This window comes from Nylanderia fulva, unplaced genomic scaffold (assembly GCF_048542155.1).
Source record: "Nylanderia fulva isolate GAGA-0341 unplaced genomic scaffold, ASM4854215v1 Scaffold16, whole genome shotgun sequence".
NCBI classification, from domain to species: Eukaryota; Metazoa; Arthropoda; class Insecta; order Hymenoptera; family Formicidae; genus Nylanderia; species Nylanderia fulva.
Genome location: NW_028189835.1, coordinates 4,738,968 through 4,762,567, shown reverse-complemented (window position 1 = coordinate 4,762,567; position 23,600 = coordinate 4,738,968). Strand labels below are relative to the sequence as shown.

At 34.9% G+C, this 23,600-nt stretch overlaps 1 protein-coding gene and 1 long non-coding RNA gene across 2 annotated transcripts in view; one reads left to right on the top strand and one right to left on the bottom strand.

The window, feature by feature from the left end:
* LOC114940208 (uncharacterized) overlaps nt 1-23,600 on the top strand; it is a 114,068-nt gene that overhangs the window by 6,000 nt on the left and 84,468 nt on the right. The window contains exons 4-5 of the long non-coding RNA XR_014924298.1: nt 12,231-12,448; nt 12,601-12,642. This is a non-coding gene — a long non-coding RNA (uncharacterized LOC114940208). The remainder of the gene's footprint in view (nt 1-12,230; nt 12,449-12,600; nt 12,643-23,600) is intronic.
* LOC114940207 (netrin-1) overlaps nt 2,532-23,600 on the bottom strand; it is a 192,249-nt gene continuing 171,180 nt past the window's right edge. The window contains exons 5-7 of the mRNA XM_029314740.2: nt 6,345-6,413; nt 3,578-3,788; nt 2,532-2,895 (exon numbers count right to left, since the gene is read on the bottom strand). Of these exons, the coding sequence (XP_029170573.1) occupies nt 2,751-2,895; nt 3,578-3,788; nt 6,345-6,413 (425 nt within the window). The 3' untranslated portion in view covers nt 2,532-2,750. The remainder of the gene's footprint in view (nt 2,896-3,577; nt 3,789-6,344; nt 6,414-23,600) is intronic.

Here is a 23,600-nt window from a genome sequence, read left to right as displayed (position 1 = left end):
GTCATTATTCTTATGAAGAATCTATTGAGAAAACGCTATCAAGATTAAAACTCTTCGTTATAGAATATACAATATATATGTAGACTTATCGTATCACTTCCATGTGTGTTCTTTAAAAAGTTCATAATTTTTCTTAATGAAAATCTAGAGAGACCAATAATTTAAATTATATTATAATGCAACGAGAATAAATGAGCTCTCTCGATATTAAAAAAAAAATAATGAAACAAATCTGAAACGTAATTTAACTAACAATAAGTTTTAAACATTTTGCACTCCGGTGATGTTTAATATTGAATAATTAAGAATCATTGTAACGTTTTAGCAAAGCAAATCCACACAAAACAATAGCGTTTCACAAAAATTTCAATTCAATACATCCGTTAATAATTAATATATATAACGGTTAAATATATATTTTTCATGTCTGTGAATGAGTATCTTCTCTTATCTATTTGTTTCGCGTCTATTTTTCGTTTCTCCTTTTGCCTCTTTCGAGACTTCATTGGAGATTCTCGTGCTGTTTCTCTCTCACGCCCACTTTCTCCGAGTGCACCGACTCTCAAGACAAGACGGTCGCGAATAAATCAGATTTGAAGTGGCTAAGACATGGTACATGTGCGTACGCATTTTGCGCTTGTCTACTTGAGACTAGCCTTTTAAAATACTCCGACAACGATACGAGCCCTCCAGTACTGGACACGGTTGAATCATGCTTCCGTAGCAGGTGTGTCGCGATTTTCTTAAGAATAAAGTCGAGAAACACGTGTGTATTATCATGTATTTATACCTGATTACTATTCATAATAATGTCGAAATATTGCCGTGACGTATGTATTACGTAATCTTATTACGCGTAAAAAATTTTTTAATACTTTACATATTGAATGTTCGAGAGAATTTTATGATAGAATGATTCAATTAAAAATAAAAATGATAAAACAAAATTTGTTATTAGCTACAGAAGCTAATATTTACGACTTTTTGAAAAAAATGATTCAAAATTGAGACAAATTGAAAAAAGTACAGAGGGGCAAAAAATCCTGTTTTAAGAAAAATATATATAAAACTTTCGTTCTTAAAATACTTGAATGAAATTACAAGTCCATTAACTTAGTAAGAACGTATAGAATATAGAAAATAAAAGAGCTTTAGATGTAGAATTTTTCTCAAAAACAAAAGAGTTTTGCCTATGCGTCCTTTTTAGCCATTGCCTCAATTTCTGCTCGTAAAGCAAAAATAAAAGGGGACGAACGAGATTAAAGACATTGTGCATCAGCGACGCGTATGATTTCAAAAATTGATTTCGCTTTACCGAATCTATTAAGCTTTAATGACAGCACCTTCCGTAATATAGATGCATTAACGCCCGGTTCATATATATCGCGCTCACATCATATCACATACAATTTATACATGTCCATTTTTTGTATATAGCAAATTGATGTTGATGAATATGAATTATCATTGTGGAGAAGCGTTTTGAAAGAGCTTGATTATTCTATATATTAAAACGGTATCATATAAATACCACAAATTACGTTGCGTGCAATATCGTTATGCGTGCAACTTAATTAAAACCATTAATTTCTATTGAGGGCGATATTCTGAATGAATGCGCTATCAACGCGTGCTTTTTGACGCGAAAGTAAATATTTTTCATTCTGGTTTAAATGTCAGATATAGATATACAGTATAGAAACCACATAGACGACGTTATATTCGGACGATTATTCGCCATTGAATATTGCCGAGAACACCATACCGATTTGCGGTATTCCAGAGTAATTGAATCTGTCGCGTAAATTCGACCCGACATTCATCTCGCGACATTTCTCACGGACGCGCGATTTATCGGGTGCGAACGGACAGGGCCTCAAAGATTCATGCCGTTCAATAAATCGCTTGTCACGTAGAAATGTCGCGCGACAAATGTCAAGAGTGAATCGACATCGAGGAACACTCGCTCCGTTCTACACAGAGACATTAGGTACTCGTTAGGAATGCGATTTGCTATCGAAAAAAAATGTAAGCTGTATGATTTGCATTTCGTGCGGGCAAATATATCAACTCGGCTCGAAGGCTTGGACTTTCGCGAGTTTTTCACGTCGAAACGAAGGAGGAGAGTCCGTATAAAAAAAATATAATTCGTTGAAGATAAATACGAATCGTCCGAAATTATTGATTTATTCGCGAATAAATTATCGATCGTTCCAAATATAGATACTTGTCAGTATCTATATTTGGAACGATCGATAATTTATTCGCGAATTATTTCGTGATGGAATTATTTTCGCATGCATTGCTCGCGTCATTTCATTCGGCGGATGCTCCATTTGGAAATATTCAGCTTCCCCTTTCGTCCTCCTCTTCCTCGTACTTTGTCTTCGACTTTGCATACAGTCGTCGACGAGTACCGCGCGCAAAACAAAATCGGCACCCCGATACCGGTATTCGCGGCCGGGAAATCAAGATATGCAGGCTTCTACGAACACGGTTGGGAAAGGATCGACTTCTTTCTCTCTCTTCTCTCTCTCTCTCTCTCTCTCTCTCTCTCTCTCTCTTTCTCTTTGTCTTTCTCACACACAAACATACACATACGTACTTACACATACGTACATACATTCGCACATTCTCGTTCTCTCATTCGCTCTCTCTCTCTCTCTTTTTCCCTTTCTCTCTCTCTCTCTCTTTCTTTCTCTTTTTCTCTCTCTTTATCTCTTCATCTCTTCCCGCAACGCGCGAACATCTCAATGGCACGATCTCGCCCTTCGTTGGAAACGGCGCATTCGACGGTGCCATTCGTCGCGCCACTCGATGACGATCGACCTCTGCGTCACCGTGAGTCCACCTTGGCCACCGCCGTCGTTCTCTTGGCCAAGGATCAAGTACGACCTGAGAACACACATAACAGAACCGACGTGAGCTTAAGTCGTAATCGCCAGCGTTCAGTTGCCAGCTGTCACCGACCACTACGCGATTTCGATCCGAATCTGACAGGCAGTTCACGGTCGTTTGAACTGTTGCCAGTTTTTATGTTATAAGTTTAATATCACATTTATTAGATCATCACATTATGTCCTCTAAAAAAAAACCTTGACCGCTTGGTTTGATTTTTAGTTGAAGGCAAACGAAGGCACTAAAGATCTATAAAGAATATTTAAGGATGTCTGACAAAATTGGGATGTACTTTGCATATCTTTATAAAGTCCTTTAAATGTGTGTATTTTGGACAATGATGATAGAGAGTGAGATTTATAGTTAGCGAGAGAAAAAAACATGTTAAAGTCTATATCGAAAATCTGAATTTTCAAAAAAACATTTATATTTTTACAAGTGATATTTAGCAATTTTTAGAAACCTCTTAAAACCGATCGTATTATATAATATTTTAGCTTATTTAGATAGTAAATAGTGTTCTATGTCTTTAGAGACAAACATTAAATTTCGAATTAACTTTTGTCAGCTTAATGACGAGTAAAGTATTTTTAAATGATAAAATAAAATAGTGTCAAGAATGTTGAATATAAAAAAAATAAAGATATATCTCCAATTTGTCAAGAGAGTAAGTACTTACTTGTTAGGCTTGATTTTCGGGCATCTGCAGGCCAGATCAGACGAATGAACGTAAAGAGATATATCCCCACGTCGAATTCTCGAGTTTGTATTTTTCTTGTAAATGAAGTCGACGTTTAGAGTAAATCGGATCCAAGATGTTCCTGATACACTTGTGCCGCCCTGCGAACCATCGCTTTTCTTGTGTCTGTCCGTTATTCTGCCCAGAATAGCTACGATAAAACAGAATATATTGAATATTTCAAGCATTTTATTTTACAATAAATAAAGTTATATAATTATCTCCTCAAAAATAATTTGCAAAAGAAAGATTAAAGATCTCTATTTTAAGAAAGTTACATTAAAAGATCTTTAATCTTATTTTACAGAATATTCTTGCGGAGACAATTATATTCTTTTATTTCATAATTTACAAATGTTTCATAATATTAACGAAGCATAAATCTAATATCTTGTGCATCAATTACAAACAATTAAAACAATTTACATAATTTAAACGAAAAATTTTTTGAAATTGCATCAAACACAGAAATGAAAAATAAAGAACGAAACATTTTTCTTTATCATTGTAAAACATTAAATAGATGTAATCATAAAATCGATATTTTACGTTGTAACTAAAATAATATAATCGGCATCAGACTTTAATATGAACACACGTGTTCCTTACGTGTTCAAGGGATGCCCGGGTTCTTTCAATCGTTCGAGACTATATAGAATCGAATGGGGGACCGCGGTCGAGATTTTTTTTTCTTCCTTTCTCTCTTGTTACGATCGTACCATCGATCCTGTCGTCCTCCGGACAGGGATACTATTAGCCTTTCGCCAAGGACTAGGGTCATGCCCCGGCGAAACGATTCAACGTTGAGTTGCATTCGATCGGGCCATTCATTACTCGACGTCGGTGTTACGAGTTTATACTCTGTCCTGCTTGACCCCGGAGTTTGCTATTCGAATCATGGGGCCGCGTTATTTCTCATGTTGTACTCTGGGGATTTTTCATTCTTCGCGGGGTGGGATCAGGATAGCGGAATATATCTTTGTAAGCGGAAATATGCGTTTTCTTCGATAACTTTATAGTTACGATTTCTGAAACTGGCATTTGTTGAACTATTGCATCATTTATGATTCGAATCGCTCCATTTTTCTTTATAAGAACGCAAGTGATCGACAAGAAATAGAATACACAACGTGATTCTTTTAATTATATGTTTACTAATTGTGAAATTTTTTAATTTCTAACGATTACTTTCGTTCTCTTCTCCTTTTTTTCTTGTTCATTCTTTCATTTTGATCAGATAACTGCGTGAGATCATCCTCTGTCGCGGTTTTCTTTTTTACGGATTGCAAATACCGAAACTGCTGTATGTTTTTGTATGGAGCGGCAATGCCTTTACCTCTTCGCATATTCGAAATTCGCGATGGTGAAAAAAACACGTGGAGGCACGCGCAGCGTCGAGGACGACGTCGCCGTTCCCGATCGGTTCCGCGACGCGGCTACGGGACGCGCGGTCGTTTCAGTCGCTATTCTAAGTCCGAGACAGCTAAGTGCAGACCTGTTGAAGATTTATCTGCGCTGAATCAAACGAGAGGACAGGAAAAGAGACAGGAGGTCGAAACAGCCGCCCGGCCAAACCCGTGCCGGACGACGGCTCAAAGGCATACCATTCTATTATTGAAAGCACCCGGCACCATTAAAACTTTCGAGTCTTTCATTTTTGAACGAACCATTATACACACAACCAAGAGGAGAAAGTACCATATGCAAACAACCCTATTTTTCTCCCCTGTTTTTCTCCACGATTGGCTCCAGCAAACTCTCAAACATTAAAAATCAAATAAATAAAGAAATTATTTTTCAACTATTATCGATTCCTAATTTACAATTTGAAATAACATTATATTTTAGTTATATTTATTATACAGAACGATGACTAGAAAAAATATGAAGACTGATTATAATTATTGTGAAAAAAAATATGAAAATTTAGAGCGAGATAAAGAAAGAAAGAAAAATTCTCGGAGCTTTCTAAAGCAAAATTGGTAATTGCCTCTTACTGTCTCTCTGTTTCTTTTTGTTCACGGTTCTCTTTTTTTCTGAGTGTACGTTTATATTCGACTTTTTCAAGGACTTTTGAGAGAGAGAATGGCACTCTGGCATAAATCGTTGCTTCACATGCGTTCTCTCCCGTTATCAGAGTGGGTACACATCTATTCCCGATAAAAACCGAAACAATTCCGGTAGCTTTGTGCTGGTAATGTTTTTCCACAATAGCCAGAGAATCGACGATTGTCTATATCATCACGTTTATCGTCGTCCTGATAGTTCTTGTTTAGCTCGTCGGAATATAACGATATTAAATTGTTATTTTTCTATTTGGAAAACGGAATGCCTAATATAGGATTAATTCTTTATTTTAGATATATATTATATATTATGTATGCATAATATTTATTACATACCTATATAATAAATATAATTCTATATATAATTCTTTATTATATATATGTAATATTTATTAGAAAATTAAGAAAACTTTTTATCTTGTAGATAATGAGTCGTTCTACAGATAGAACGTTTATTCTTTTTGTAGCAGCTGTATGTACAAGGCATATATAACAGTTAATTATAGGACTCTGAGAAATTCTCATTGCGAAGGGATTTGCGTGTAACGTTTGGGTTTCTACGTGTTCCATTATCTCAGGGACGAAAGCGCAATTAATACACTGTTCTCTGTCTACGACATTGTTTGGAGACATATACTTACCATAGTCTCTTTTGCAGTACTTGTTGAGATTTAGCCTCTTCGTGCTGGCGCGGCACTTTCCACACTGATCTGCAACAAAACGAAATAAAAGACAAATTACATCGCTTTCAGTGACTTAATCAATTTATGGCGATGCGGGTTAAATGCGATAGTTAATTCTCTTGGACACGCAGACATTGGCGAACGAGGAAACGCGTCGTTAGCAGAACGCTCTTTAAATTGCGCGCAGAATACAATTCGGTCGAATCAAGCAATTGTCGGAATTGATCTTTATGCAGAGGTTATCGAAATAATAAATCAACTATTATTATTCTGGTCATCGCGGGCCATCAAACTAAAAGTACATCTTTTGCTAGATACAATTAATGTGCAATAAATAAAATAAATAAATATTATGATTATACTTATCTATAAATAGGAATAATTTATTAAAGTAGCAGAACAATCATTTTTAAATATCTATTATTATATTATTTTATTGTGCATTAAATAACATGACGAAAGTAGCAATATGATCGATTAAGTCAAATTGCACTAAAATCATATTTACGACTTCATTTATAAGAAATTCATTCCTTTATTAAACTTTCCGAAAACAACCATTAATCGTTCTGGATCTCTCTTGGGATATTCTTGTGCGTTTCAACCCTCAAAATTGGAGATAGAGCACGACCACAAGATACTTTGCAAAGCAAGGGATTAAAGGATCGACTAGCTAGATTTCCCCGGCTAGCCACAATCTACAATGATCTTCAAATAATTCAGTGTTTAAACAAAATAGTCTCCAAACTTTCTGTCTGTTATATGTGCATAGCAAGATACACAATAGGATAACTTTGGATTTATGTATATTGACATTGCTTTTAAAATAGTCAATCATAAAATACATATATTAAAATACTTATTCATATTATAATATTTTTAATTATTAAAAATAAATGGCTTATATATTTTGTGTAAATTTAAAAAAATTGAAATCTTAAAAAAATTTATAAGTTAAGAAATAGTTACAATGAGATTTAATGTTGAAAATTGAAAAGATATATATACATCTACTTCAAAATTAGGAAATTTGTTCTTTTATGAATTTTTTGACGAATTTTTACTTAGCAAATTGGTCAAAGAATGTATAGATGACAGATAATTTGTGAACTTTGAGGTAGTTCTATGTAATAGCGATTAATAATATACATAATATACAGACGAGGTTCTGATGTCAGAGATGCTATAGACGAGTGTCGTGACGTCACACATAACCAGCCTTCGACCCCGTGGTCACGTACACATTACAGACACTTGGGTTACTTCAGTTCGTCTCGTCGCGTCTCGCACTTGACACGGCCCATTATCATCCACCGGCGTATCTATCCATCTATTATCTAACTACGCGACTATCCATCCATTATACTCCATACGGTCATCGCATCCCTGCATCTCTGCGTCTCGCAGCCGTTCAATTAATTCTCCGAAAGCAATGTGTTATAGTCTCGACTGCCGCAGAGACCAAGAGAGGTGAGAGTCACCGTGACTAGGACGAGACGAACTATAGAACACTCGCTTTAAAGACGCAGAAAACATTTCATCATTTATAATTAGTTTTCGAAAAAATAATAAAGAATTATAATATATGATATTAAAATATAATATATGATATAGTATACCATATGTATAATGAATATATTTTGCACACATGTGCTTATTTCAATTATTATGCTGAGCGCATGTTTATATATTACACATTTATTATAGGTGATCAAAACAAAAATTATAATAATTATAATATAAACTTGATTTATATGTTCTGTTTGTGGAAATTGAAATATTACTAACATAAAGCAAGATGTCAAATAATATGAAACATATCTTTATTTCGTCAATTTTAATCATACGGTGTCTGAAAGACGAGATAAATTAGATCTCATAAAGGCTTGATGAAAAAGACATCCTTTAGATTTGATCTGATTCTCTGTGTTCGATTTGATCTCACTTTTCCCTGACTAAAATTACGGCACTGAGATCCAAAGAGCATGGATAGGCAGATGTGAATCGAGAAACGTGACACACCCAATGCCGATTGTGCGAGGCAAACTAGTGAATTAGCGTGTACGGTCCACCTGGTGCTGGCTGGTTGCCTCGCGATACCACATTGACCTTCGTTCGTTTGTACGCTGCGACGTTCGTCGGATTGTGCACGTGTCGTGGATTGAAAGAGCGTGATTGATCGGCTGACCGGTAGCACGATCGAGAATTGCCAGCGAGATCGGCCGACTGTTGCTCGACGCGTTGATTTATCACTAGCGACGTGGTTAGATTTCATAACACGACAAAGACAATAGCTTACGAAGGGGTCTTCTAGTGTTGGACTAAATCTGTCATAGTCCGAAATAAGGACGTCGGTTTTATATGAACCGATCCTTTTTAATGATTAATAAATTCAAATATTTAACAATCGAAAAGAAATGACATTCTATTTATTATTGTTGCTGGAGCACTTTAATAATTTATTAATATAATGATGGATTTTAGTGTTAGAAATTATCGTCGTATTTTATGTATATAATACTTAAACAACAAGAATTTCTGCTTTAATGATCTTTATACATATATTGGTACACACGAAAATATATGCATGTTATTCAAATGATTGGATCAATTAATTCATTGCGGGATATAAACATAAGTTATCAAATTATGTTTCTATTATGCTTTCGCATTTAGGCAAATTTCTGTGTAAGTTTCCAGGATATTTGCATCAATGTGCACTATATTGCATCCAGCGAAATTTGTTATATTTATTGCATTGCAAAGCGTGTCAATATGTAGAAATAAACCATATAAAATAAACCATATCGAGCAGAAAGTTAATGTGAGAAATATGTGTGTGTTAAATATTTAAAACCGCTGGATAGCTGCACCAAAAAATATTTGTTTTCCGTTACAAGAGAGAGAAAAAGAGAGCAACCGGTTTCTATCTCGCATGCGCGTGCGACGCTGGTATTTTACGACTTCGAGCATCGCGCATCCGGTTCGCGAGAATAAGATGTAAACGGTAAGAAAAGAAAAAAAGAAAAAACAGAGTAAAAACAGAAACAGGGAGTAAAGATACTTTATTCAGACCGAGTGACAGAATATATGTGCGAATATCGAGATTGTCGCGTAATGTTTTCCTTGAAATCCGTGAAGGTTTCGAATTTCTCGAAATTTTCTTAATCCTCATAATTTTCAAAATTTTTATAATCCTCGAAATTCTTATAAAATTATAAAAAAATAAAAAAATAGTATATATGTGTATATTATTGTCTAATCTTATTTTATTTGAAAGTTTCCTATGTAACAAGAAATTTTTATTTTTTACTTTATACATACAATATACGAAAAATACATTTTCTCTCTCTCTCTCTCTCTTTTCTCTTCACATATACTTTCTTATTTTAAAAATGTTGAATCTTCTGATAAAATTAAATTTTGAATTTACAATTTATTTTATATGAAAGTTTCCTATGTAACAAAAAATTTGTATTTTTCATTTTGCATGTTTTATAACATCCGCTGTGTGTGTGTGTGTGTGTGTGTGTGTGTGTGTGTGTGTGTGAAAATTTACATATCTTTCTCTTCAAATATATTTTCTAATTAGTCTGAAAGTAATAAATCTTTTATAAGTTTTTTCTGATAAGATGAGATCTTGAATTTACAATTTATTTTATTTAGCTTTTCCTACGTAAATAATAAAAATTTGTAATTTTTACTTTACACGATTAACTTTATTTATATATATTTCTCCACATATACTGTTTTATTTAATTTAATCTGTAAGTACCTTCGCAAGCTTTCTGACATAAAATGAGATATTGAATATTTACAGTTTCCTATTTCTCAAGTGAAGATTTGCGCTGGCCGCATCGTGCGCGTGTTTGCGGTTCGCACACTATCCTGATCGCGTGCGAAAGTGATTCAAGTCGATCCCATAATTACGGTTAGATGCCTCCGAGAAAACTAATCCTTCTCTCGTGGCCGGTACTCATTTTAACACTCGGTGGTTAGAGATTTAGCGCTGTTACGCGCTGTCGAAGCAAGCAAGATACGCACGCCCTCCTTATTTATCTCGTTCTTTCCTGATAATTCCACCTCTCTGCCGATGTCTGTCTTCCGGCTGCTCCGTAACTTTATTCTAATTATTAATGGCGCTTCTCTCTTTCTTTTTTTCTATGAAAAATTTAACATATCCGCAATAATCACGAATAAAAAAAAAGGAAAAAAGAGAGAAAAAGCAATATTTTTTTACGAACGAATCCTATTTTATAAGCGTGAAAACGTGAGCGAGAGTGTGCGAAATTAATTCGCTCGCGGCTGTCCACTTGCACTGGATCTATTTGAGATTTAACATTCGGAAAATGGAAATGTAATTTTAATTCATTCGTTGTTACATATTAATGCTGTATACAGCAGTTGAAAAGGGAACAATTACATAAAATTATTGTGATATCAGGAATGTGCATTCATACTCTTATTAAATTATATTGAAAATGAAAATAAAGTCAAATGTAAGAAATTTTATATTCTGTTGTTGAATTTTTGTCAATATTTGGAAGTATTTTTTAAATTAATTTTATCGTCATTTTATGAAAAGCTAAGTTTCAAATTTATCGAATTATATTTTTCGATAGTAATTAATTACTAGATATTTATCGGAAAAATGCAGATAAAAGTTTCATGTGGTAAATACGAACATACCTTAATTTTAAATTTCAAACCAGCATTGCTGGTGAAATATATATAGTTGTTTACACAGATTTTCTCCTGTTTCACAAATTAAAAAATATTGTGCAATTTATTTTTTATCTTTTTTTTAAGCTTTAATATATATACTTCTAATTTGTATTGTTCTAAGCTCTTACCAGTATTTTTAAAAATATCAAAAGTTTGTTTCGTAAAACATGGAAAGAAAAACATGAAATTTTAAATACAATAAATTTCAGTGCATGTGAAAAATAACAACGAGCTCTCGATATATTTAGCGATATGTAAACACGGAATTGAGAACGATTAAAAACATAATTATCCTGTTATATATCCACGAACAATTTATAAATAGCTTTGTGTTCAATGTTTCGAATTAATGATGTCCACAGTATTGAGCGCGAGATGTATATGTTTATTACTCCCATAAACATATACATATGTGAAAAGCCTTGTTAATAATATACTGGTAAATAATCCCACAAGCAGAAATAGATTAAAAAAGAAGAGAAGTACATTTTCGTCATCATTTTTGATAGAGAGATAAAATTGCAATATAATGAAATAAAAAAATAAAATATTTTATATCTGAACATTATAGTAAAAAAAATTGACTTTAAATTGGTCGGGGAATATTCCTTTGTGATTCTTGTATTCTTTTCTTTTAAATATCAATCGCATTACCTTCTTCCTTTTTTTACATTTTATATTTTAGCGTATATAGAGACACGCTTCCAGCATATGTATGTGTGTGAAGCTAGCATATTTATTTAATGGAAGATCATATATAATTGAAAGTTTGGTTTTATTTTCAATAATTCTAGATTTATTGATTGGTTAAATAAATAGTTCTGGCGATTAAAACGAAGCAAACAAAGGACAAATTGCAAATTTCACGCAGCATGCAATTTTGTCCTACAGCATTTTCCTTATTAGTAATTATCAAAATTTTTTAAATTTATAATTTACATGAGTTTAAAAAAGAATTCTGCCTTCTAAAAGCAGAAAAAAATATTAATTAAACTAAAATAAAGATAATCAAACACCTATATCTATAGATATTCCTTATATCTAATATTTATATTTTGTATGCTGTAATGCAAAATAATAAAATTATTCTAATATATGTATGTATTTTATTTGTTACAGGTAATATTGCGATATACAGTACGATTCACGCGTCGTGTTGGGAGTGCCGTGTAAAATGTTGCGTATCGGGAGTGCCGTATAAAGTTTCGCGCGTCGGGAGTGCCGTGTAAAGTGTCGGGCGATCGTAATTATTCGTGTTTTCGCGAGTGTCGCGAGTGCTACCAAGAGAGGAGGAGGAGGCCCAGGGAGGCATCAGGCGACGTTGGGGCAGCTGTAAGGTATGCAAAATAAAAATATTTTTTTCCAAATTGTATATATTATTTACGAGATATTCGATCATTTCTAGACTTTCAAAATAACTTTGTATATCCACACACGCACGCACACACATATGTACATAATATACATAATTTGAATATTTTGTTTTCAGATCAATATGTTGTGTACTACAACTCCGTCATTGCAGGTATCGGTGAGTGAGAAGTTGTTTATTTTATAGAGGCAATAGAGAAGTGTGTAAAGCGTTTATTTCATGAAAATTCATAAATAATAATTAAGAGTTCTGGCTTTATTTTCAATAGTTCTAGAGTTTTTAATAATTTAAAGAAATAATTTATAGTTCTACAAGAGTTCTAAAAAGAGAGTTCTGTCTTTTAAAAATAAAAAATATTAATTAAATCTAAAAATATTATTTAAATCTAGCAAATCTCTTACTTGAACGTATCGAAATAAAACGCCGCTAAATTATCAAGAACTCTAAAATTATTGAAAATAAAGTCAGAATTCTCAACTATTTATGATCTTTCACGAAATGATATGGCACGGCTACACACAAGTTGTGCGCATATATATGGCACGGGCGCTAATACGCACCATTCACAAGCGTCCTTTAGACGAATCTGCCATTCATCCTAGTCCCATTCATTCGCCGACCGTCCCCAAGTGAGCGATGCGGTGGTCGGAAGTCGCGTGATTTAAACACTGAGATATTCGCGTGTAATCCGCTTAGATCGAATCGGTGAGCATCGTTAATATGAAGCCGATCTGAATTTTCTTTGTACCTTAATCATCGTCAATTTGTATCCGCGTGCGACACAGCATTTATTAGAAAATTATTAATCCTTAAAGGATGTCTCTGCGATTTATAAAAGATAAAATATTATTAATTTATTTACGTGCAAAACTTTTCAAATATGAATTTTTAAAATAGTTAGATAATGTAAATGTGTTTACTTTTTAATTAATAAAATCATTTAATTTATTTTTACGAATAGTTTATAGTTTCTTGTATTAAATAGTTTTGAAAATAGCTTGATTGATATTAACGATCGTTAGCAATATTATTAGATATTACATTTTTATTACAGTATCTAATTTCATAATTTTGGAATGCCTACGCGATATTAATTTGAGAGACATCTTGACATCTCGGTATCCGGCTTAGACTGGGATAAATTCTGGAAGTTATTTTAACCTTGACTGTGTGCATATATATTTTTAGTCATCCATATTCTCGGCATATTAATCGTTACTGAGAACGGTTACGCAAAATGATGTGGAATTTTATAGCACTTGTTTTTGTTGAATTGACCCGATACTATTTCCGTTTTGCGGAACCCATATTGCTGTCAGAACATGTCCTATTAAATGCGACATGATAATTTGGGGGAGATATATTTGAACTTTTATAATGAATTATTTTATTCGAAAAATGCGAAAAACTCGCATTAGAGAAAATCTCTATATAAATATATTACACGTTTAGAATTATATAAAATATTCTTTCATGCATATATGTACATATTTGATTGCGGCTGTTTAAGCGCAAACATTTTTCAATCTGCAGATTATGAATAATTTTTTTTTATATTTATTGCTTATTAAGAAATTCTTGCGTGCAAATATTAAATTAGTTTCAAAACTTTTACTCTCCAGATAAGAGAAAATAATATGAATTTAAATCTCTTCTATCTCAAGGAAAATTTAAGAGAGAGAGAGAGAGAGTGTGTGTATCCCTTCATTGCGATTTAACCTTATGACGTTCATGTTGTACGGATTCTTTTTAGGCGACGCCGTTCCTAGGAGCGGACGTAGATTAATCTTCCGCAACGCGGCAGTGTTTTTCTTGGCAGAGAGTCGCGCGCAGAAACGTGCCCGAGGTTTAAAGATGAATTTCATAAATTCCCGTCGCGGTACTTTTAAAGACGCCAACAAAAATATCAATATCGGTGCAACGTACGGCTTTCATCGCATATACACGCATGAATGAATAAAAAATCTGAATTTTTAAAAATTTGTCGGTAATCTAAACAAAACATTCAACACAGTTCTATAAATTTTTCCGATTCTGTAAATTTTATAGTTTTTCTAAAAAAAAAAGAGGATATTTGGGTACAACAACCTTCCAAAATAAAAGTTTCAAAATTTTTAAATTGTATAAATAATTGTACAATTTAAGTATTAGAATCAAATTGTTCATTTTTATAAGGTAAAATAATTTGGACTTGTAAATCAAGAATAAATCATCGTTTTCGTTCTTCAAAATAATAAAAAATTGTTTAGCTCGCGATATCTTTTTTTAGATACTCTTGTATGCACTTATATTGCATGCGTATCGATTTATTCACGTTATTTTACGTCGGATATACATACACGTAAGTATACATTTACGTATGAGTATTCGTGCGGCTGATCCTCCTGTATTTCACGCTCAATCTGGCCGAACACGTGTAGGTGTCTGAAGGTATTTGCGAGATAAGATGTGTGTATGCGAATGTGTATGTGTGTGTGTTGTATGCGTGCTAGTGTTCGTCAACTAAATCTAGAGTTCGCGAAGAAAGATTTCCTGGAAGCCACCGGGATAAGGAAAGAAAGCGGAGGTTGGGAAAGAGACCAGGGCGAGCGTGATCCACACGAGAGGCAGCCGGTATATTTTCTCGCTCGTCTCATTCAAGTATTCGCGGAATAATGAGATTATATTGCAGCAGAGAGCCAGTCTAAAGTAAACTGCAAATGCAAGTCGCTACTGGGAGACGCGCGTGTGCAATGTTTCCTCACTCGTGGAATATTTTAATGTCTCCATTTGGGGCTAGACGGGAAAGGATATCTGCGAGAAACCAGAATTAAACCAGGAAAAAGCTCGCGCAATACACGTGTACGATGAAAGTATTTTATAATTCAACTAATCTTTGGCAAAGCTTCTACTGTACAAGCTTATTGTGTACAAGCTTACTGTATAAGCTTCTATTTTTCAAAAGAAAAACATAAACGTGTGTGCTTTTTTTATATTTCTAAATCAAATATCAAAATACTTCCCGCAATAAAATCAAAACATATATAATTGGCAGGATATATTATATAATACTTTTAAAAATCGTCCATAGGACCTTTTGAGCTTTTCTCATAAATCCGACATCATCTTCCGCCCGCAGGAAGTAGAGCAGGAGATTGCTTCGAAATCAATTTACTTTGACGTAATTCATCTCCGCGGTCCGTTTGAGAGGGTCAGAAGCATCCCTTGTCTTGAAACTAAAGGCTATCAACTATCGCGCTTGATAACGTTTAATAACATGAACATAGGTATATTGAAATTAACAATTTCGAGAGAAGCTCGAATCAAAACGCATTGAAATCCTAATTAAATTATGGAAATTAACATGACCACATAGCTAAATATGAAATAGTGAGAGTACAATTGCTCTTTACATATCAAACAATATTTGTAATTAATAAAATAAAGAGCTATTTGCAGTTAGATCGATCGAAATTGAATTTTGCGCTATAAAGCATGTAAGGTATACACGTTATAATCGGAAGAAAGATACGTTTTGCGAATTGAAAATACGAACGAAAGCGGTAACACCGCTAGATTATATCGCAACATCGAATTTTCTGCGAAACAAACGAGTCGCGCGAGAGAAATCAAATATTACCTTTCTGGATACATTGCTGAACTGAATCGCATATGTTGCGCCGCACACGTAGTACCACCCCGGAAAATCCAATTTTCATGGGACGAAATGAACCTTTATCGAATATCGTGGTCACGCGTGGAAATGCGCGATGTGGTTCGCCGTTTCGACATCTACGATGGAATTTCTGACGTACTAACGTATTCCTACTTCCACGCGATGTTACGGTATAATTACGCGACCCTCGTGGATATGAAAACACAGTTGATCCGACGTATGTCAACGCGAAATCTATGTTCCGTATTTGTTATATAGGCGTATTAAGATGATTGTGACATGTATAGCGTACGTTATAGCAGGAGGTACTATTGTATTGTACTATAATATTGTATTGTACTATAATATTATTGTATTACAAAAGCACATTCTCACATAGCAGAACGGTACTTAAGCTTACTGAAGCTGAGCTGAGAAACTACGGTAAATTAATCAATATTGAGCAAATTGATGTTTGCAAATTTAATTCTCACTTTTCTTATCCCTTCTCGCTTCCTCTTTTCGTCATACAAATTTCTGTTGCATTAGTTATTTTCTTGGATAATTGAGTCAAACGCCAAACAAATTTGTGTCAATCTTTTCTCTCATCTTTCTTATTGAAAAATTTCATTAAAAATTGTATAAATAACAAGATATTATGCGCATCGCGAATTAATAGATTAAAAATGGTCTCTCGATCTGTTGAATTTTCCAAATACAATCACGTCACGTTTTTGCACATAATGCAGACGTTATAGGATAGTAGACATCAATTTCCGTGACCACGAATTTGTATAAGAAATCACATAAGAATATGAGAAAAAGTACGAAAAATATAACATTTATTTTTTTTCATATATTTATAATTAAAAAGGACTCACTTTCTCTCTCTCTCTCTCTCTTTCTTTATAAAATAATGATACTTGAGTAAAGAATAAGAACGATATTATGATTATTGCAATTTTTTAATTTTCTTCTCTGCGAGACGCGTCAATCAGTCATCTGTCCGTCAACAGAAACGTCGACGCAGGATAACGACGCGGTTATCCGGAGCGTGACATTGGATTTACTTTGCCCGATCGGGATATTCCGATGCATCGCGCAGGGAATGCAACGGCGCGGCTAGGAACATTCGCGCTCAGGTCGCGAGTTCGGGGGCTCCACGTTTTGGCCGATCAATGCGACCGCTCGATCGGAAAGCTCGACCTTGCGGCGCATGATACGCGATTGATTTAGCAAAACAATTGGCTCAGGCGCGGATTAGCGCGGGTTAATCAAACACAAAGGACATTTCGTTGGTCGGGAATTAAACGGATTACGGTCTCAGTTGGTCGCCGTCGCGATATCGCTGTGTGTCGTTGCGTTACGATCCGTCCGGTTTCCGCGTGCTTTCGTGCCGCTTCCGCGCATCCGTAATACAGCTCGATGGCTCGATACATTTCCCGCCGGCGAGGAAATCCCCGCGAGCAAACTGCCCGGCCAAACTGTGCGCAAACTTCACCGCGAAGATCGGGGAGATTTTCCGCCGGCTTATAACGGGCTTTATTCGGCCTTTAGCGTTCCATCCTGAAACAGGAAGTCCGGCTCTACTCGTGCGTCCTCCGCGAGTTCTCAAGCGGATCGTGATTCGGGATCTAAACTGGAAGCGAATAATGTTGTTTCGGATCGCTTGTTACCCCACTCGCGTGTTTAGTTCTCAATTTGTAAGGTCAGTTGGAGAACAACTTTCTTGTTCCTTTATTTTTGAAAAAAATCCCAGTTTGTACTTGTAATCAAAATATTTAATTAATATTATTTGATTATCCATATTAAGGAAATGTATAAAGATTATATAAAGTAATATTTTTAGATTCAAAATACACTGTCGTTCTACTAAAGAAATTTATCGGGATTTTTTAAGTTGTTTTTTTTTCTTTGAAGTATTTATATATGTGTAGACAATAATATCGTATAATAAGATATTAAAGCTAATCTAATCTTGAATCGATAACATTTTTTATCTTGAGAAATTATACGCACGAATTTTATTTTGTGTGCTATTTAAAAAGTATTGATAAAACACAATTTTTGGTTTTTATTCGCTTATTCGTAATAATGTATAAATTATTTTTTTCCTATAAATTTAATGGAATAATTATTATTGTGTTATAAGAATAGATATGCAGAAAAATGAAGAAGGAGATAAAAAGGCAAACAAAGAAACGCGTCTATCTCTATTCTAACGGCAATTAAGCGGTTTATGGTTTCAGTTCTATCCACTATCGAACTACCGCAATTACTCTCGCGGTTATCTCCATGTTCCGCGTCGTGTCCGGACTTCGTAATTCGGTCGAGCGACGCGATGGCTTTGATCAATAACGTATATACAAGGTCTCACAAATTGTCTGATGCATGTTCGATTGTTTCATGAAGTTCATCGGTGACTTGACAAACAATAAATTGCTTTTAGGCCGTATTGTCATACATCACATATCTGACAGTGTGATGTATATATGTACAATAGTTATGCTACGCCTAAATAAAACAGAAAATAATCGAATCAGTCAAGACATCAAGATCGATATTTTGTAATTAATTCGTCGATAAATCGTTTATTGAAATATGTAGAATCTCAAAATTAGTTTGCGCATGGAGAACAGTAGCATAGTTGAATTCGTTGCTCCAAAGTAAGCAGCCGATAATGAAAACGATAAATTTGTATGGTAACGATAAAAACAATCAAGTTTCGCGTACAATGCGTTGCGGAAAACGCGCTTCTCGCTTGTGAAGCTGTAAAAAGTGAAGGGAGAAGATTGGGAACTACGCCAAACAAAAATCCACTTCATTCTGCTTCGCGTTCAATCCCAAACTCGATCCCTCTCTCTCTCTCTTCTTTCTTCGATAAATCTCTCCGTCAATCTGTCTCGCTTCGATCGCGTCCGGAATTTCGGAAATTTCGTTCGGTAGCTTCGGCGAACGTGACCGTTGTTCCGTTGTGCGCGCGGAATTTTCGATATTTTTATTCGATAACGCGCCCGTCGGCGGCCCGTCGTGGGGCATCTCGATTGAATTTCAAACGAAATTCAAATTACGTTTAATTTGGTTAACTACTGATCGAGCAAAAAGAGAGGGAGAGAGAGAGAGAGAGAAGGATCAGATCGAGACAGCTGTGTATATATGTTCCCGATGCCGACATTCGCGTGCGGTTCATCCGCGGGCCGATTCGAGGGTGGCCGAGGGTTATACGGATTCTATTATCGATCAGCATAGCACACGTGCGGTTTATTAAAACGGCACGACATTACAAACAGAGCATCGTCCGTTTCGCTTGATCAGCGACGCGCGAAAAAAAAACACCGAATACGCGATATAGCAATCATGTGTCTCGCCGTGTTTCTGCGAACGAAAATATCGCCTACGTCGAATTTGTTGAGCAAAGAGTTACAGGTGGTAACGACTATTTGACATCTCTATCGAGAGAAATCTATTGTTAAAATAAACTCTCTATACCATTTTCCGAATATTTTATATCTCTTTTCGCGAACCTGTATTCGATATATATCACATATCGGAATAGGGGAGAGTATTATTATTTTTATATAATTTTTTATTAACTCCAAATTAAGACTCTTAATCGTGACAATAAAATGTGTATTGCTAAAATATTATTACGCATAAATATCTAAATTATGAATAGTTTTTTTATCGCTTTCAAAAAATATAGTTAATAATAAAACGATATATCACACATCGGAATAGGGGAGAGTATTATTATTTTTATATAATTTTTTATTAACTCCAAATTAAGACTCTTAATCGTGACAATAAAATGTGTATTGCTAAAATATTATTACGCATAAATATCTAAATTATGAATAGTTTTTTTATCGCTTTCAAAAAATATAGTTAATAATAAAACGATGCAAATGCCTGATATAAAAGCATCCGCGTTTCAATTTCAATTTTCTCCTCGTGGCGCTTTAATTTTCTGGCAATATCACTTCTGCGTTTGCGGTGTTCAGCCGCGACTCTTAAAATTATTTATCTCTTCGATAGTGCGTTATCGGCAGCCGCCAGGAGCGCCGGTTGGAAGCGGAATCGCCGAGCGCGGTACTTGTCGCTGTCGGAACGAAACGGGGGTGGATCGCGAATCGTTTATTGCCACGGCACCCGGGGTGCCCGGAAACGAATGCCGTCGGGGTTCATCGCGTAACCGAGATAAAAACGTAAACGGCGGACGAGTCGATCGCGCATCGACGTTCTCGCTCGCCGGCGCACGGAGTATGAATATTTGACGATGTTTGCGGGAATTGTATAACGGGTGCTCCCGCGGGCGTTGTTAGCCAGAGTTAATCAACGCGGCTGTCTCGAAATGCAATCTCGCGGCCGCGTCGAATGGGAGATCCGGCTCCGGAGTGACTTAAAAATTTGTTTCATCGCTGCGGCGATAGTTAATCATTCGGTGTATCCCGGCGTATATATTCGTCTTTCGAATCATGTTATATCATCGCCTTTCAGGATAATATCTCAGGGTGTACTTTTGCATCGCGTTGTACTTGACTGATATGAGATAAACAAATAAATTGTATTATGTATTATGCAAAAATCGAACTGCAGAATAATATATAATAATATAATGGTCAGAGTGATAAAATATTTAACGAATTTATGATAACGAAGTTTGTAACAGAATTATAGTACGCGCATATTTAATTTAACAATTTTTATAAAGAAAAAAAATCTTTGTAGGTTTTTAACAAAATTACTTTGTTTATTTGATACAACTATTTACAAAATCCTGTATTTTGACTTTTTCTGGTATGCTATATTTTTCAATATCGAATTTTCTCAGACACCTTATAGCAATCCATGCAATCAAAAACAAAAGATCTAGAAATGTGTACGAGAAAATATTGTAAAATATGAATCTTATCGCGCGAAACTCGCTGTTCCTGTCATAAAAGAGCTGCTTTTAGCACTATCAATGGCACTGCAGACATTGTCATCTCGTGTCAGTCGATATTGCTATTTTGGTGATAAAACTTTGAGCATCTTGAGAGATCGATAGCAGTTGATATATTATATATATGCATATGAAATATGTATATAAGTACGGTATTCTCATGCGGGATTTTCAAAAATTATATTAGATGTTTGCAGCTACAGATAAGATTAAACGCAGACTGCTTCGAAAATAGTCTTGGAGCATATTTATGTTTAATAAATTCGAATCTATATGAATACTTGTGAGAAATAGATTAATAAAATGTACGCGGTTTAATTTTCAGTTAAATTTTATTTAGATATATACAATAAATTTTTTAAATAAATTCTGTTTTAATTCGCTAAAATTTCTTTGTTTTCAATGTTAAATAATTATGCAGCTATTTCTCTAATTTGCTTACTGCAATTTTCAGTATTTTTAAGGGTTTTTTTAGTATTTTGTTTAAAAAAAACATCTCATATAATTCCAAGACACCTTGTATAAGCGCGCAAATAGGCGCATCGAAGCGAGGCGCCTTCGTTCGCGTTATTTGTACGTCACACCTCCCAAGCCTCTCATTAAAATCCACCTCTTGAAGACCTGCGGACAGGCTACCCTGAAAATGAGCCCTCCGAGCGGAAGACTGCCGTCTCCGCTGTCAACGATTAACGTTCTACGGGTGCCTCGTTTAATTTTCGCCATCCCGACAGACGAGTTTTGCTTACAAACACTAACTAAAGTGGCGACGTAAAACAAATATTTTTTTTATATTTAGACGAAAATGTTGATAATAGATATACATATTTCGTGTTTTTGCTAAAAATTTTGTTGCGATATAATAGCCTTTGATAAGATCAATTATTTTTTTTATCAGTTATTATTCTGAAAAATTTAAATAAAAAAATCTAACGAAAGAAATATTTAATATTTAGAATCTCAAAGGCTCTGCTTAATTGAAAGAATGTATTAATGCGAAAATTAATTGCGGACAAGGCATTGAATAATTGCAACAAAAAATTGCGATAAATAATCTCTAATAAAATTTCCATAAAAAAAGATGAACATTCCTTCAAAACTATACTTTCGATAATTATCTTGTTAATGATCCTTCAATTAATATATTCCATTATATAATTTACAAATTAATATTATAGTACAAAAAAACGTTACTTTTATTCAGAAAATGAAATAGAAACTTTAGGGTAGCCAACTTTTTCTCCTTCGCAGAGGTATACAAAGATTTTTTATTCTTGAATTGTCTCGCATTCGTCTTACGAAATACGCGAGAGGGAATCGTGCTTGCCAATCTAATACATTATTCCACGATCCAGTCTAAGTATCGCGTCGTCGAGCACAACTTCGATAAATTAGTAAATTGCATTCCGCGCGCGGAATCGAGAACGAAGTCGAGGAAGGAGGGAAAGGGCGAGTCACACGAATCGACAGATAATCGTTTCCGCAATCTAGTTTCTACGATCGTGGCGAAGCTCTACATACATATATCGTCTCCTTTTCGGCTGCTAAACTCCGAGAGTTTCTCCCATTCCGGGGAGAGAGAGAGAGAGAGAGAGAGAGAGATTGTCCCATGGGATCAGTCGGAAAGATTTAAGCCGTTGCGCTGAAATCCCCCTCGAAACTCGAGACAAATAGCTCGAAATAAGGATACGAATGCAAACCAAAGGACCGGTCGATTTATCGGCTCGGTACAGTACCGTCGATACTATCGTCCGGCTACGGCAAGATCTACGGCTGTATCTAAGGTCGCCCGAATGAATTTGCCAACCTCGCTCGTTTTTCTCGCTCGGATAAAATTCGCTCAATATTGCCGGAGCGAAGAAAGTCGAAAGTCTTGTGACGCGAACAAATTCGCGATATTTTATCGGGACGTTATATCTACGTTGGAGAAATATCTCATAACATATCTTTACGATTTTTTAGTGACAGAGTATACTTTATTCTTGTTAGAAAGTAATATGAATGTCAATACAAAAGATACGAATCGATCATATAGCGACTTTCTATTACATATTATTTTTTCTTTCCATAATTACATTATATTATATGCATATATGTGCCTTCTGCAAAATATTTCAACTCCTTATTAAGATCCATTAAGCGCTTTGTAAATGTTAATGCGCGAATATATTTCTTGACCAATTTATATTCCTTTCAGAACTCGTTTTCTTTAGGCCTTATTCACATTAGAAGAAGGTTAATGTTTCCGGTAGTTTCTTGCGAAGATTATGAGTACACGTGACGTCAGATTTGTCTCGGCTAGTACACGATTTATCACGGTCTAAATGTGCTTTCAGTTAACTGGAGTATTACTCAGTCGCTTGTCCGACATTCGGCTAAAGCGCGCGTTAAGTAGCAAAATATAATTTTACAAGCGAGCCAGTAGGAAAAGTCACAAAAAAGTTACTCTCGAAAAATAAACAACATTCATTTCCCGTAATCTTGTAATAACCGAACGCGCAATTCGTAATTATTCCTTGTGTCAGTTTAATCTCCACGTAAGTC